Source organism: Protopterus annectens, chromosome 2.part0 (assembly GCF_019279795.1).
Source record: "Protopterus annectens isolate FY-2018-M chromosome 2.part0, PAN1.0, whole genome shotgun sequence".
NCBI classification, from domain to species: domain Eukaryota; kingdom Metazoa; phylum Chordata; order Ceratodontiformes; family Protopteridae; genus Protopterus; species Protopterus annectens.
In genome coordinates this window covers 211,137,866-211,154,502 of record NC_056728.1, presented here as the reverse complement: position 1 = coordinate 211,154,502, position 16,637 = coordinate 211,137,866, and the positions used below count along the sequence as shown (strand labels likewise).

At 39.4% G+C, this 16,637-nt stretch overlaps 1 protein-coding gene across 1 annotated transcript in view; it reads left to right on the top strand.

The window, feature by feature from the left end:
- Positions 1-13,479, top strand: part of LOC122792718 (putative thiamine transporter SLC35F3) — a 780,977-nt gene extending 767,498 nt beyond the window's left edge. Inside the window, exon 7 of the mRNA XM_044060302.1 lies at positions 13,232-13,479. Within this exon, the coding sequence (XP_043916237.1) occupies positions 13,232-13,479 (248 nt within the window). The remainder of the gene's footprint in view (positions 1-13,231) is intronic.
- The last annotated feature ends 3,158 nt before the right edge of the window (positions 13,480-16,637 follow it).

The following is a 16,637-nucleotide window of genomic DNA, read 5'->3' as shown; positions in this document are numbered from 1 at the left end:
CTGAATGAGTGAGGGCTGTTAAATGATGGCACCCAATTACTTACAAGTACCATGGTTACTCCCATAGCACTGAATGGGTAACGGCTGTCAAATGATGGCACCCAATTACTTACAAGTATCATGGTTACTCCCATAGCACTGAATGGGTGAGGGCTGTTAAATGATGGCACCCAATTGCTTACAAGTACCACGGTTACTCCCATAGCACTGAATGGGTGATGGCTGTTAAACAATGGCACTCACTTACAAGTACCATGGTTATTCCCATAGCACTGAATGAGTGAGGGCTGTTAAATGATGGCACCCAATTACTTACAAGTACCATGGTTACTCCCATAGCACTGAATGGGTAACGGCTGTCAAATGATGGCACCCAATTACTTACAAGTACCATGGTTACTCCCATAGCACTGAATGGGTGATGGCTGTTAAACGATGGCACCCAATTACTTACAAGTACCATGGTTACTCCCAGAGCACTGAACGGGTGAGGGCTGCTAAACGATGGCACCCAATTACTTACAAGTATCATGGTTACTCCTATGGCACTGAATGGGTGAAGGCTGTCAAACGATGGCACTGACTTACTTACACTTACTATGACTACTCTGATAGCAGTGAGTGGGTGAGGACTGTGAAATGATGGCACCCAATTGCTTACAAGTACCATGGTTACTCCCATAGCACTGAGTGGGTGAGGGCTATTAAACAATGGCACTCACTCACTTACATGTACCATGATGAGTCTCATAGCACTGAACGTGGGAAGACTGTCTAAATATGGCACTCAGTTACATGGACCACAACTACTCCAGTAACAATGAATAGGTGAAGACTGACAAGCGATGGCACTCTCTTACTAACGTGTACCATGACTACTTCTGTAGCACTGAATGGGGGACAAGAGTCAAATGATGGCAGTGACTTACTTCCATGTATCATGACTACTCCCATAGGACTAAATGAGTAAGGACTGTCAAATGATGGAACTCAGTTACTTACACGTACCATGACTACTTCCATATCACTTAATGTCGGAAAGCTGTGAAATTATGGCACTCATTTACTTACATGCACCATGACTACTCCCATAGCAGTGAATGGGAGAATGCTGTCAAATGATGGCTCTCACTTATTTACATGTAACATGACAAGTCCCATACCACTAAATGGAGGACAATTGTCAAAAGATGTCCCTCACTTCCTTACGTGTACCATGAGTACTCCCATCTCAATGAATAAATGAAGCCTGTCAAACAGTGGCACTCACTTACATGTACCATGACAACACCCATAGCACTCAGTGGGTGAGGGCTGTCAAATGATGGTAATCACTTACTTCTGGGTCTATGTTCACACATCGAACAAAAACTTAATTGAACGGCTATTTCTCAAACAGTAATCCCTGAACAATGCTTTCATCGAAGAGTGAAATCATCATAAAAAAAAATCATTGAAAGGTAATAGTTGGCCAACAATAAGGAAGTAACCTACCAAGGTGGGGGGGGGGGGGGTTGCACCTCCCACACTCACCTAACTATATATACCAACTACAAGATCGTACTACCGTGGGGAAAAGGGCAAATTTTAAAAGGTTTTGTTTAGTTTACGTTATACAGTGTGGTACTTCTTTGTTGTTGGCCAGCTATTACCTTTTGATGATTTTTTTTATGATAATTTCACTCTTCGATGAAAGCGATGTTTGCGGATTACAGTTTGAGGAGTAGCCATTCAATGAAGTTTTTGTTTGATGTATGAACATAGACCCATTACTTAGATGTACCATGATTATTCTGATAGCACTGAATTGGGGAAGACTGTCAAACAATGGTAGTCACTTACTTTATTTTTATTTTATTTTATTTTACATTTGTTAACGGGGGTGTCTGAGCCGAAAAGGCCCTTTTTCAGCAGAGGTCTGGGGAGAAAAGCTCCACATAGAAAAATTACAGATACATTTAGTTATTTAGATGTGATCAATATACACACAAATTACAAAACATGTTTTTACAGTGGTATGCAGCACATCAACAGTTACAGTGGAGAGAACAAACAAAAAAAATATTAATTTAAAAATAAGGATAATTCATAGATTTGTGGTACACAGCCGAAATTTGGAACACAGGTAGAATACATGCGTAGTACACAGGTACAGTATATACATTGTAGATTAGCCAGTGTTTGTGAGTAAGATTGAAAGCTATTATCAAGTACTCTAGGTTTAGTATGTGTACCTTATCCACTTTCACTAGCCTGGGGAGCAATCATGGCACTCTCACCACTGCTTGAGATGTTGCCTGATGAGGTCTTTAAAGGAGGCTTTGGATGATGTGTTTTGAATGCTAGTGGGGACAGAGTTCCATTTTTTAGCCACTGAACTACTATATAGTGCATTTCCAAAGCTATTGTAGCTGTTGGTGACTTCTAGTAGTAATTTGCTTGACGATCTAAGAGGCTGTTTGGCTGAGTGATCTTGTACTATTGGGGAGGTAATAGATCAAATGACAGAGGCAGAGCTAATTGTAGGTTAGGAGGTTTGGCAGTTCAAGCCAGTGGAGCTGTCTCAAAGCAGTACAGTGATGAGTTCTATATGAGCAATTTGCAGCAAAGCAGGCAATTCTATTATAGCAGGCTTCCATTTTGCTTAGTTCAGTTTTGCTGAGATTAGTCAGAATGGGAGATGCGTAGAGTAGGGTGGATAGAAGTTGGGAGCCAGCAATAGCTGATCTTTGGTTGTTGGTAAGAAATGGTTTGATACGGTAGAGTGATCCCAGTTTGGCATGTACTTTTTTACTAGTTAAGTTGAGATGACTATCAAATTTTAGATGGGAGTCTATGGTTATTCCCAATAGCTTAGCCGGTACCACTGGAGTGATTGGAGTAGTATTTGTGGAGTAGATAGTGAATTGACTGTTATCAGTGTTTTTGTTAGAACTGGTTATAATCATACGCTGAGTTTTCTTTGGATTGAGGATAAGTTGGGCTTTGGTAAGGTAGTTTTCAATGTCAGAGAATGCTAGTTGAGTTGTCTGTAGGAGGGTGGGAATGTTTTATGCAGCACAGATTAAGGTAGTGTCATCTGCATACTAAATGATAGATGCATGCTGTGTGGAGGTATGGAGGTCATTTGTGAAGATTGTGAATAGTAGTGGTCCTAAGATAGAACCCTGTGGGACTCCTATAGTTATGGGCAGCTGAGGAGAGAGAGAATTTTCCCATTTCACAGCTTGGTACCTGTCAGTTAAGTAGCTTTGGAACCAGGTAAGAGTGGAATTTGATAGGTGATATTGGTTTAGTTTGTTTAGCAGGATTTGGTGCGAGACTGTGTCAAATGCTTTGGACATATCCAAAAAAAGAGTTGACACTTGTGGGCCTTTGTTTTTGAGATGGTTTACTGTGTCTGTGAAGCAGAGGAGGGCTGTAGTGGTTCTATGGGCAGATCTGAAACCATGCTGAGTAGGTGACAGGATGTTGCTGTCTAGGAGATATTTTAGCACCTGGATATGGATGCATTTTTCTAGGATTTTGGCCAGGGAGGAGAGTAAAGCAATGGGTATGTAGTTATTAACTTCAGTGGAGGTCCCGCCTTTATGGCGTTTATATCACATTATCAAAAGATGAAAATAGTGAATGCTATTTCATCAAACCTAAAATATCAAAACCACATAATATTGAACATTCAGAACAGCAAATTTTTTCCTTGGGAAAAAATTTGCCATTCTGAAACACATACACACAACACAAGCACACCTAAAAAACATCAATACACACACATACACTTATAATCCTACAACTAACCCTACACTAAACTATACATACACTACTATCTATCCACTTACCTTAACCCAAACCCTAACCCTACGGTCCGTCACTATCGCACACTCACCTAACCTATGTCCTAACCCTAACTCACTTAACCTGCCCCTAAACCTAATTCACCTAACCCGCGCCCTAACCCTAACTCACCTAACCTGCGCCCTAACCCTAACTCACCTAACCCATGCCCTAATCCTAACAACCACACAATCACACACTTACCTGAACCCGACCCGTAAATCTCCACCATAGCGCTGAAAACAGTGAAGCCACAGAACCGGCCAACCGAATTCTTTCCTTAGGAAAGAATTCGGTGTTCTGCAGCTTCACTATTTTTAGCGTTTGATTAAAACGGGTCGATATTATAACATTCAAAGTTTTGAAACTTCGATGTTCTGATATAGACCTCCTTTATGTATGGGTGTAACATAGAATATTTTCCAGAGTTTGGGCACATAGTTTTCAACAATTGATCTGTTTATGAGAGTAGAGATTGGGATAGCAATAGCATCTGCTGTGAGTTTCAAGAAATAGCTGGGGAGTAGGTCGACTGCTGTTGATGAGGTTTTTAGTTTGGAGAGCATGCTTTTGATTGAAGTGGTGGAAACTGTATTGAGGATAAAGCTTGTATTACTGTTATTTGTGTTGGGGGGGATAGTGAGGAAGGAACTGTCCTGTGATACTAAGGATAGAATTGAGTTCACAAAGTGGGAGTTGAATTGTGTTTCGATGGGAACGTTAGTGTCAGGGGTGGTTGGTTTGGGGGTAGCCTTTTGGGTGGATTTTAGTAGCTGGTTTACATTTTTCCCAAATTTTTGGGGGTTGTGTTGCTATTTAGTTTGTAGTGTCATGTAGTAGGATTTTTTTTCCAGCCTAATGCATTTTTTTGCATGGTTGCACAGTTCTTGGTACTTAGTTAGGCTTTGTGTTTCTTTGTTTTTTTGATAGTAAAGCTAGGCAGCATCTCTGGACTTGAGGATTTGTTTGGTTTCTTTACTGAGCCAGGGGTTTGTAGAGGTTCTAACTCTGACTTTGTGCAATGGAGTGACAGTATCTAGGTGTTGTAGAAATGTTTTGTTGAAATATGCAACAGCCTGGTCAAGTGGGAGGGTTTTTAGGGGGTCCAGTCACAGTTACACAGTAAAGTATTGAGTACCTCAGGAGAGAATTTTTTTGTGTTTCTAGTGGATATATAGTTAGTGGTTTTGCATATGCTTGTTCTACTATGTATAAGGTATATTATGTTGGGGTCACTTAAGGTGTCTGGGAGACTGCCTGTGTGAGGGTACAATGTGGGGTTGTTAGTTAGGACCCAGTGAATAATGGATTCCCTTTTAGATTTTTTATCACATCTCGTTGGAATTTGGACTAGCTGCTGGTAGCCATGATGATTTATTAGATTACTTGGTGGTTCTGATATGCAGTTGAACCAATCTAAGTTGAAATCCCCCAGAATAAGTTTTTTTTGTGAGTATGTGGAAGAACACCAGGATAAGAAGTCTTCAAGGCTAGCAGGTGTATTACCAGGTGGAATATAGATCACAATTGTAGTGATGACCTTTTTAGGGTGAAGCTGAAGTTGTGAGATAAGTATATCCCAATTATTGGGGGAGGGGTAGGAGTTTGGTAATTGACATACAGTTAAGTTGGACTTATACAGTAAGGCAATTCCACCCCCTTTACGAAGTGGTCTGTCTTGTCTAATGATATTGTAGCTGGTAGGGAGAACTTCTGAGATAGCTATGTTTTTATTTAGCCAGGTTTCTGTTAAAGCAACTATGTCTGGTGAGTAGTGTGCTATTGTGGCCTGGAGTTCAGGTTTTCTTTTTGATACTTCTAATATTAATATTTAGCATTAAAAGATGGTTGGTTTTGCTACTGTTGTTGATTTGTCCAGGGATGAAGATAGTGGGGGTGTTATGTTCTAACATTTGTGTTGGAGCAGTTTGTGTTGGACAGGATGGATTTGGGCCTGGGTTGGGGTGGATATCCCCACTTATGGTGAACCTGGTGTTAAAATGCTGATACAGATGTTAGAGTTTGGGGATGAGTGTGAGAAAATATTGTTTTTTTTTTGGAGTAGGAATGAGAGCATATGTGTTTAGTTCTGTATTGGTCCTTACACGTAACATGACTATTCCAATAGCACTGAATATGGAACGACTGTTAAATAATGTCGCTCACTTACTTACATGTACTATGACAACTCCCATAGCACTGAATGGGGTAAGACTGCCAAACAATTGCACTGAATTACATGTACCATGACTACTCACATAGCACTTAATGGGGGAAGGCTGCCAAATTATGGCACTCACTTACAGGTACAGGCAGTCCCCAGGTTAAGGATGAGATCCATTTTTTAGTCTGTCCTTAAGTCAAATTTGTATGTAAGCTGAAACACGTACATATGGTTCCTACTAAATGTCACTTAGTCAAATGTTTGCCTCAGTCTAGTATTTATTTAACTTTTCTTTGCACGTAAAACACTTTAGAAAAACTTCCAAACAAAAAAAAATCTTAAACGTAATACTATATACTGTAATTATACTTCCTTACTTCCTAGCAACAAAGCTGGTTTAAGACATCTTGTTATTAAATGCAGTGTTTATGAGGACTTTTTCACACACACACACAACCATACCTCTCAACTGTATAGATTTTCGCAGAATGTCCTGATTTCTGCCTCATATTTTGGTCCATTTTTCATAAAATTGTGGTTGTTTATCAAAAGTAGTGACAAATCATTAAAAACTGAAGTTAGAAAATAGGCAGACATTTGAATTTCAGAATTCATACCCTTCAGAAAATTCATGCTAATGCAAAATCTGTTATTCTATTAAATTCCTACGTTTGTAAGAGCAATATTTATTAAAATTGTCCCTATATTTGGGCATTTGTCACAAACACACACACACACTGTTAACCCTACTTTACCTATTACATAATTAACTCCCTCCACTTATGCAACCATCCACCTCTTAACTGCCACCAGGGGATCGCCCCCTCGCTCTCACTTTTCACTCTGTCTCACATACACACACACACACACACACACACACACACACACACACACACACACACACACACACACACACACACACACACACACACAGTCTCTTCCTCATTCATACCTGCATTCACTCACACATTGTTCTCACTCCTGATGTCTCTCACACACAGTCACCTCCTCATTCATACATGCATTCACTCATACATCACTCTCACTTTTCCGATCTTTCATACACACAGTTGCCTCCTTATTCATACCTGTATTCACTCACACATCACTCTCACTTTCCCGATCTCTCTCTCACACACACAATCACTTTCTCATTTATACCTACATTCACTCATACATCACTCTCACTCTCCCAATCTCTCACACACATAGTAACTTCCTCATTCATACCTGCATTCATTCACACATCGCTCTCTGTCACACACACACACACACACACACACACACACACACACACACACATACACACACACACACACACACATTTGGGCAACTTTAATGATTTAAATTTTTTTAATGTTATTTCCAACATTGCAGCAGCCTGTTTGTATCGATGGATTGTCCACATATCGGGTGTCTGTAACCCAGAGAATGCCTGTACCATAAGTACTCCCAAAGCACTGAATGGGGAAAGGCTGTGAAACAATGGGACTCACTTACATCTACCATGACTACTCCCATAGCACTGAATAGGGGACGACTGTCAAACAATCACACTCACTTACTTAGATGTACAGTGACTACTCCCAGAGCACTGAATGGGTGAAGACTGTCACACAATGCCACTCACATAATTACATGTACCATGACGAGTTCCATAGCACTGAATAGGGGAAGGCTGTCAAACGACTGCACTCACTTACTTACATGTACCATGATTAGTCTGCTTGCAGTGAATGGGGAAAGACTGTCAAATGATAGCATTCATTGACTTACATGTACCATAAGCATTCCCATAGCACTAAAAAGGTGATGGCTGTCAAATGATGGCACTCACTTACTTACACATACCATGACTTATCATTGAATGTGTGAGGGCTGTGAAACAATGGTACTCACTTACATGTACCGTGATGAGTCCCCTTGCACTGAATGGGGGATGACTGTGAAATGATGGCACTCAATTACTTACATGAATCATGACATGTTGCTTAGCACTGAATGGGGGACAGCTGTCAAATGATGGCACTCACTTACTTACATGTACCATGATGAGTATCATAGCACTGAATGGGTGACAACTGTCAAACGATGGCACTCACTTACTTACATGTTCCATGACTACTCCCATAGAACTGAATGGGGGACAACTGTCAAATGATGTAACATATCCATGTTTTTGTAATTACTGAAACTTGGTTTAAAAGTCAGGAAAGCAGTTCCTCTATACCTCTGTTTTACACCTACCAAGCCTTCAAGCCTGATGGTAACTATAGAGGAGTGTCCCTATTTATTAATGATCATTTCTCCTCTAGACAGGTACTGAGAGCTTCACAAACAGAAGTCATATAGCTCTAGATCATCATTAAAAAGACAGATTATCTTATTGCCTGTTACAGGACATGCTACATGTCCCAAGATGTTCATGTTACATTCCTGAACGTGTTCACAGAGCTTCTTGTTAACAAGAACAACATTAGTTTGAGTCACTTTATGTACCCCGCTATCAACCGGAGCACTTATATCTCTAATGTAGAGCATGGACAAAAGTTACCTAACATAATTACAATCCCTGGAACAGCCAGTTAATAAATTCATCTGAGGACATAACATTGTAGATCTGGTTCTCATGAATATATCTACATGTACTACACCCCTGGTCTCTCATTTTCCAGTTACGATGGACCATAAACTTTTGGCATCTGCATTTAAAATCTCCATAGCTCCAAAAGCAAAATCTCTGAATTTAAAATTTTTAAATGGGCAAACTTCATAAAATTATATGACGAAATCTCAACATTTATGTATGACATAAAAATCATGTAAGATATCATCATCATCTCCTCTGAGGCCATGAAAGCAGTCAGGTTCACAAAGGTGTTTTCCACCCACTTAGTTAAATGCATAGAATTACCAATTCCAACCCTGTACCATGTTAATTATGGACCCAGCAGCCGCACCACCATAGCTCTCAACTAACAAGGGACAAATCTTAACAGAATCAGGGACAAATTCAGAAATAATCGTGGACACTTAAGACAGATATTGGCAGAATAAGAGTGTGTGAATTAATACATATTTTCTGAACTAAAAGAAGTTTATAACTCTAATTAATATCATTATTTATTAAGTGCAATAAACAATCTTTTCTCCAGCAGTCACCAGTTTTAAGATGGATTAAGGTGGACAGACCAAAAATTTGAATCAAACTTAGGAATGTTTCTGAAAATAAGGAACAGCTGAGAGGTATGCACACTAGCTCCTTTGGAATAGAGCATATTATAAATTATTTCATCAACTATAACATCAAACATTTCATTAGGCAAGACAGTCAACAATTCTGCTTCATTAAGGAGAGAGCCTGCCTATTAAATCTAGTTAACATCTTTCAGAGGTCACATAAACTGATGAGAGTGGTCATAATGTTCACAGTGTATCATGACCAGGCCAAAGTATATGACACCACAATTTATGTGGGCAGTGAAAGTAAGCTAAATGCTTTAAATACAGAGCCTTATGTGAGAAGCTGGATAGCAAACTAGCTAAAAGACACAACCAACATAGTTTGTCTGGCAGGTGCCTAAACTGAAAGTAGGAAGGCAACCAGCTGAGTCCCTCTGGACTTTGTACTGGTACCCACCCTTTTAAGCATTTACATATCTGACCTCCAAACTAAGAACCAGGACCTGGCAACAGAACGTTATTATCATGACTCCCCTCTGACATCTGTACCCTCCAGAAATAACGTAGCCTAGTTAAAACTTTGGGCAGTGAAAATAGCCTAAAATTAAATGCAAAAAGTAGAAATATCATTATGTTTGGCAAACAGCCCTTTACCCCCAATGTATACTATAGACAAAACTCCACTGCCAAACAAAAATGTCATTAGGACCCTGGGTTGACAGTCGACTCCTTCTATCAATATGTGGAAATTGTAGTTAAAAAGTCCTTCTACCTAGCACAATTAACAGCCAAGGCTATACCACCTAGTTGTAAAGATGTTATCGTTCCTTATAGTCAACACTGATTAGACTAATTAGAGAATGTAATGTCCCCCTCAGGATGTACTTCGACTGACATATCAAACAACAAGAGTGATTCCTAACTGAAAGATTTTAGTCTTTAAGAATCTGAGCTACCAAGAGAGACTAGAAGTTCTGTCACTTTTATTAGTATCTTAAACAACTTTCGTGGGGTGATCTGTGTGTTGCCTAACAAGTTATTAGAGAACCTGTTGTCCCTGATCTCCTATATCTCTGCCAGTTGAATAGCTTAGCAAGCACAAAAATCAGGGTTCTAAATCTTCATCAGCAGGAAATAGAACATAATGGGGAGACAGAATCATTATGCTGTGCCTCCTCCATCTCTGGAATATGCTGCCCCCTGCAGGTTAAGCAGTGCAATACATTATCATCCTTCAAACAGAGCTGTGATGACTGGATGGGCACCTTCAAATTTACCTTGGGGCTAAATGGCCTAATCCTGCTTGAGAAAGCGGGTACAACTTTTTAGTAAGACACTGCTGATTGCATGACTAAATTGCCTTGAAACTCCTATGAATGCTATGAGAGATACAAATATACTTTGTAAACATAATTTTAGAAAATTTCTCCAAGTGCATATTCATTGAGATATATCTGTTTGAAATTATCTGTATGTGTTTAATTTGTTTATACCACAATAAAAGGTATATTTCTTTTTTTGAATGAACAATCTGTTTTTCAGGCCCTTGTTTCCTGACAACTTTTCTTAATTTCCTACTTTGACTGTCTGTTTTCCACTGCAGTGGTGGTGCTGTGGTAGCGTCGTCGCCTCACAGTAAGATGTTGTCCGGTTTGATTCTCAGCTAGAGTGTCTTCTGTGTGGAGGCATGCGTGAATGCACGTACCTTCGTTGAAGGTTGTGCATCAGGGCTGGCAACTCGGCATGTAAAAATCTACTGCCAATCATTAGCGGACCGGAGTTCCGCTGTGGCAACCCCTAACCGGGAAAAGCCAAAAGACACAAGAACTGTTATCTGTCTTCTCTTCTGTTTTTGTTTTCAATTATATTTTCAAACTCACATATGTTATACCTAAGTTCTTACAATACCTTGTTTGAGAACTAAGGCATGTTGCTTTTCTTGTTTTTATTTTATTTAGATATGTGGTTATACTGAGGTTTGTTACACTGAGACAGCAGTTTTGTTATGCCCCTTTATTCTTTCACATAACCTTCATGCCTACTTGCTAGAGCTTTTTAAGGCACTTTCTCATTTTTTCAGACTCTACCCTCCTGAAGTTTAGAGCTCTCATATTTTATTGCCTCAACTCTGTAGTTAAATTAAATAATCTTCATTATTTAGTAGTCATTTGCCCAACAGCACACTCACATCTCAGATCCAAAATGCATTCCCCATCTTCTTCAGAGAAATCCGCCATCCACATCTGTCACTTCTTGAGTAGGTGAGTTTATAATCTGTCAGAGGTTTGATGTTTGTAGAACCTCAAGAGAAACCCTTCTATTCAATGTGGCTACAATAAAATGCTTCCTCAACATCATATTAAAGTCTTCCACTAACAGTAACTGATCTTTTTCTTCCTTCCTCACTTCCTCATGTGAGAAAGTTATGGCCTGAGTATAATCTTCCTCATGTGAGAAAGTTATGGCCTGAGTATAATCCTTTATGGAGTGTACTGGTGTTTTAAGTCTGTGTTGTAACACACAGTACCTCTTCTTCTCCTTATCATTTTATTTATTTGTGTTGTTTGATTCTTTCCCTTTATAAATATTTCTACACTTCATCCTGCTTTTATTTGTTTAGTTTATTTTTATTTGTATTTAACATTTGTTTACCAGGAAAGTCTGACTGGACACAGGTCCATTTTTAGTGGAGGCATGGGAAGAAAAGCTCCAACAATATAAAAAACAAACATTTTACCACTAAAAAAATTACAGAGTACAAGTCATCAATAAAACTACACATTGCAAAACATAAACAAATAAAAGAGATGACACATTAGCAATTTTAACAAAAATGGTACATCAAAGAGTATACAGTATTATACAAAGTAGACTAGTATATATTTCAGAAAGTACACTATACTATTTTTGAGTAAGATTTGAAATGATTTGAGGTACTAGAGTGAGTATGTATAGGGAAGGAAGAAGGCATAACAGGATAGTACTGGAAAGTGTAGATCTAAACAAAGTCAGAGGGTGTGTAGAAAAGTGCAGAATGTAGACTTGTTGACACATTACTCTCCCTGTGCACATACAAGCCTTAGTTATCTGTGTGCCAAACTGCTCTTAGTGGCAAAAAAATACACTGATTTCCTTAAAGAACAGGAGCTCAGACAGTATATTTCCAAGACTGAGGGCATTGTATTCAAGGTTTTCCATTTCCTTTCTGTGCAGTTACTTTTTGCCCCATTCACTCGCATATTATTTTTGCCTTTTTCCTCATTTAATACACATCATCTCCTGCTCTGTGTGTTACTACTAGAGTTTGTGTCACTTGCTGCTATGATTTTTCAGGGGAGCAGGTAGCATTTTTGTCATGCTTTTCTGTACATCATTACCTGCTTTTTCAATGCTTAAGCTTGTCCCTTAGCTTGCTGTCCTAATACCATCTATTATGCCAATACAGACCTGCATTTGTCCAAATGTAATCCCATTCCCCAGAGGAGATGCAATGATTATATCTATTGCATCTATTAAACATACGAGGCTAATGAACCAGTGTTAATGCATGCCATTGGCAGGTGCTGCCTCTCCAACCTTGTGTGCTACATGTCCAAGACTTTTCACTAGTTCCACAAATTGGTCCTGCCCTGCTGTGATCATTCTCCATGCATGGAGAAAGAATACAGCTTCCTATGTCATGAAGCATCTCCAGTGATCCTAAGGATTGGTTACAAAACTGCGTTGAGTTTTTACTTATCATTCAAGCTTCCTAGACTGTAGATGCTCCCATTCTTCTTTCTCTCTCCATAACATTTGCCATCTACACAGAACTTGATATTCTTGATTTTTTATGTGTTCTTTACTTTGTGTGCCTTAGTCTCCCAAAGATACATCATATGGGCTAATAAGACCTCCTCCGCAGCATTCTGTCTTGAAGTTATCTATTTACCTCCACCTCCAGTATTAGAATTGTAAATGGTTTATGTGATGTTAGTTTTTAGTCTTAATTCTGTTACACTTCTAATGCGAAAATGAAATGAATGACAAAGATGCTTTCACCTTTTTTAGTTCTAGGGATTTACACTAACAAGATGGATAACTTCAGTAACGTTAGGACAGCAGCCACAGTAATCATCTGCACAGGTTTCCTGCTGCTTCTTTTGCCAGAGGACTGGGACGAAGCTGTTCAACTTTTCTGCACCAGGTTACAAAAGAAGAAAATAACAGAGGAAGGAGCCGAAACCAACATGGAGGTTGGAATACATTCATGGACAAAGAATAAAATGACTGCCATTGTGACATCTGCTTCAACTTAATGTTTAATCTAAAATCATTCCATCTGTGACATAAAATTTATGTTTCAAAGAAGAATATTGATATCACCAATGGTAGGAAAGTGTGTAGATGTTTCTCTCAGGGACTATGTGAAATTAAAGCACAATATGTGTTCAGGGATCTACTTCTAAATTTCAAACTTTCAAAATGTCAACTTTCTTATGGTCGAGACCACAGGATCGAAGTTTTGAAACTTTGAAATTTAAATAAAAAATAAAAAAAAAAAAATCTTTTTCTTTTTTTTTTTTTATGTTTTTGCATGGGGGCAAGCCTTCCTACACCCCCATACCCCGTGCTAATTAAATATACCAGCCCTTAAGATTGTACTACATTGAGGAAAATGATAAGTATACAGTTCTGCACTGTACAACAATCTCCATAGAAATGGTTAGAAGGTTCAAAACTTTGATCTTATGGTCTCAACCATAAGAAAGTCGACATTTTGAAAGTTTGAAATTTAGAAGTAAAACCGTGTGCAGGCATATTGATAATAAGATAATATGATGCTGTGCTCAATCCCTATGGAAAGGCTTAGGTTACTCTGAAGTTAGGTACATTGACATTTGAAAAAACGATGCTCATGCCATTACATGTCAAACCTGCTGATGAAAATTTCTGCTGTCCATTTTTCTTGTAGGTGGGGTATGCATCTTTTTTTCCTTATAAGTCCCCCTAGATTACTAAACAGCTGTGAATATGTTTTGGAACAAGATAGGAGGTGTAGCTGGACTTTGAATAAGTCACAGAATCAGGGTTCTAGATTTGGAATTACAGAATAAGGACTCAAGGGCTAGGATTGTGCCATGTATTTTAACATGCTCTTCATTTAATGCAAGAGAGAAGAAAAGCATGTCATGCAGCCAAAGGTTATCAGTGAGATGGGGGTTATCTGTAGGCAACCTATGGGGCCATGTATTTACTGGGGCACTGCACCCACGTCTACATCAAGGGCACATACCTGGTTAAATGATTCACCCTACACCAGGCACACACCAAAGGAGCATATAGAAAAAAAAACATTCTAGCAAACAAACTGGAAATAAGGCTGTAGATGTTGGTGCATGAGCAGAGCAGCTTAATTCTCTACTATGAGCCCCTATATGTTATTTCTAAAACTATGTTTTGGAACTCCTACATCAATAATGTTAAGCTTTACCTGCCCATAGTAATGAAGGACTGACTGTATCTCATAAACTAGAAACCTCTGTTTAACTGCAGATGAAAAAGTGTAAGAATAAACAGTGGGAAAGCATATGTAATAACTTGCACTAATCATGCTTAACATTCTGATATTTATTTATTTTATATTTGATTACAGGGTTGGTCTGACTGGGCAATCAGGTGCCCATTTTCAGCAGAGATCCGGAGAGAAAAGCTCCACATACATGACAATCATAAAAAATACAAAAGCTTCACATATATGCTAAAAATACAAAAATACAGAAGTCAGAGAGATGAGTATAAACAATAGTATATCATAGGATAGTATGATGAGAAGTTACTGAAGTATACAATATATAGAGTGTACAGTAGTAAAACAGAAAATATAATGTATTTGAGTAAAAAAATGCAGTAGTAATATATACAGTTATATACATCATCATCTTCTTTCGGCTGTTCCCGTTAGGGGTCACCACAGTGGATCACCTGTTTCCATTTCTTCCTGTCCTCTGCATCTTGTTCTGTCACACCAACCACCTGCATGGCCTGTCTCACCACATCCATAAACCTTATCTTAGGCCTTCCTCTTTTCCAGTTACCTGGTAGCGTCATCCTTAGCATCTTTTTCCCAATATACTCAGCATCCGTCCTCAGCACATGTCCAGACTAACGTAATCTTGCCTCTCTGGCTTTGTCTCCAAACCTTCCAACCTGGGTTGACCCTCTAATATACTTATTCCTAATCCTGTCCACCCTCGTCACACCCAGTGCAAATCTTAACATATTTAACTCTGCCACATCCAGCTCAATACAGTTATAGGTTCATAGGTTCATAGGTTCATACTAGGCTATCTGCCCTAGGGCATTTACAAGCCTAGCCAGAGTGTGTTTGGCTGTTGCCACCCTTTGAATTGAGTTTACTGTGCCTATTTTTTGGGTTAGTTTACTGTGCCTCTGTCTAGTAGTGACACAGAGTAATCCCTGGGGTAAACCTACGATCTCCCATCCACTCGTCAAGATTCCTCTTGAAGAGAGTCAGTGAGGGGCTTTGCCTAACATGGACTGGGATTCTATTCCAGAGCGAAGGGAGCCTCTGGGTTATGAATCTGTCCCTCCAGCATGTCCTATTTATTTCTGTGCTGAGGTTCAAGTCCCTCGAGCACATAGCTCTAAGAGATTTGGATTTTCTGAGGTGGAGCATGTCCATTAAGTCCTGGTTTGACATAGCTTTATACGTCAGGCATAGATCACCTCTAAGTAGGCAGTATGCTACTGAGTAGAGCTGGAGTTTCTTTAACCGAGCAGCATATGGCACCTGTTTGAATCCCTTGATCCTCTTTGTGAGGTACTTTTGGGGTCTTTCTAGTTGCGGCAGGTGTCGGGTAAGGTACATCCCAAATGGGGCATTGTATTCTATTATGGGCCTGATGAGGGATGAATAAAGGGGCATTATGACCTCCCTTGATCTAGATGTGAATCCTTTCATGATAAGGTGGGCTATATAGAAGGTCTTTCTAACCACTTTGGCAATGTGCTTGTCAAAGGAGAGATTACTATCAACATGGGTCCCCAGGTCCCTAATTACTTCTTCTGTACTTAATGGATTACCACCTATGTGGTAATTTGTGGGCATTTTGTTTTTGCCAAAGGGTATGACTATACACTTTTTGGTGTTTAGCTTTAGGCCATGGCTCTGGCACCAGTTATCCATCTCTGTGAGACCCTTTTGGAGGATGATTGTGTCAGCTGGAGAGTCAATTATGGCGCCCAGTTTGCAGTCGTCTGCGAACTTGGTCAGCCACAGTCCTCCCGTGTTAGCCTGTACCTCAGAAAAATATATACCGAACAAGAGAGGTCCCAGGACTGAGCCTTGTGGGATGCCACTTGTAACTGGTTTCGAGTCTGACATGGCTCCAGCAATTCTGACCATGTGGGTTCTGTCTTTGAGCCAGTTTGCAACCCATCTTATGACATAGGG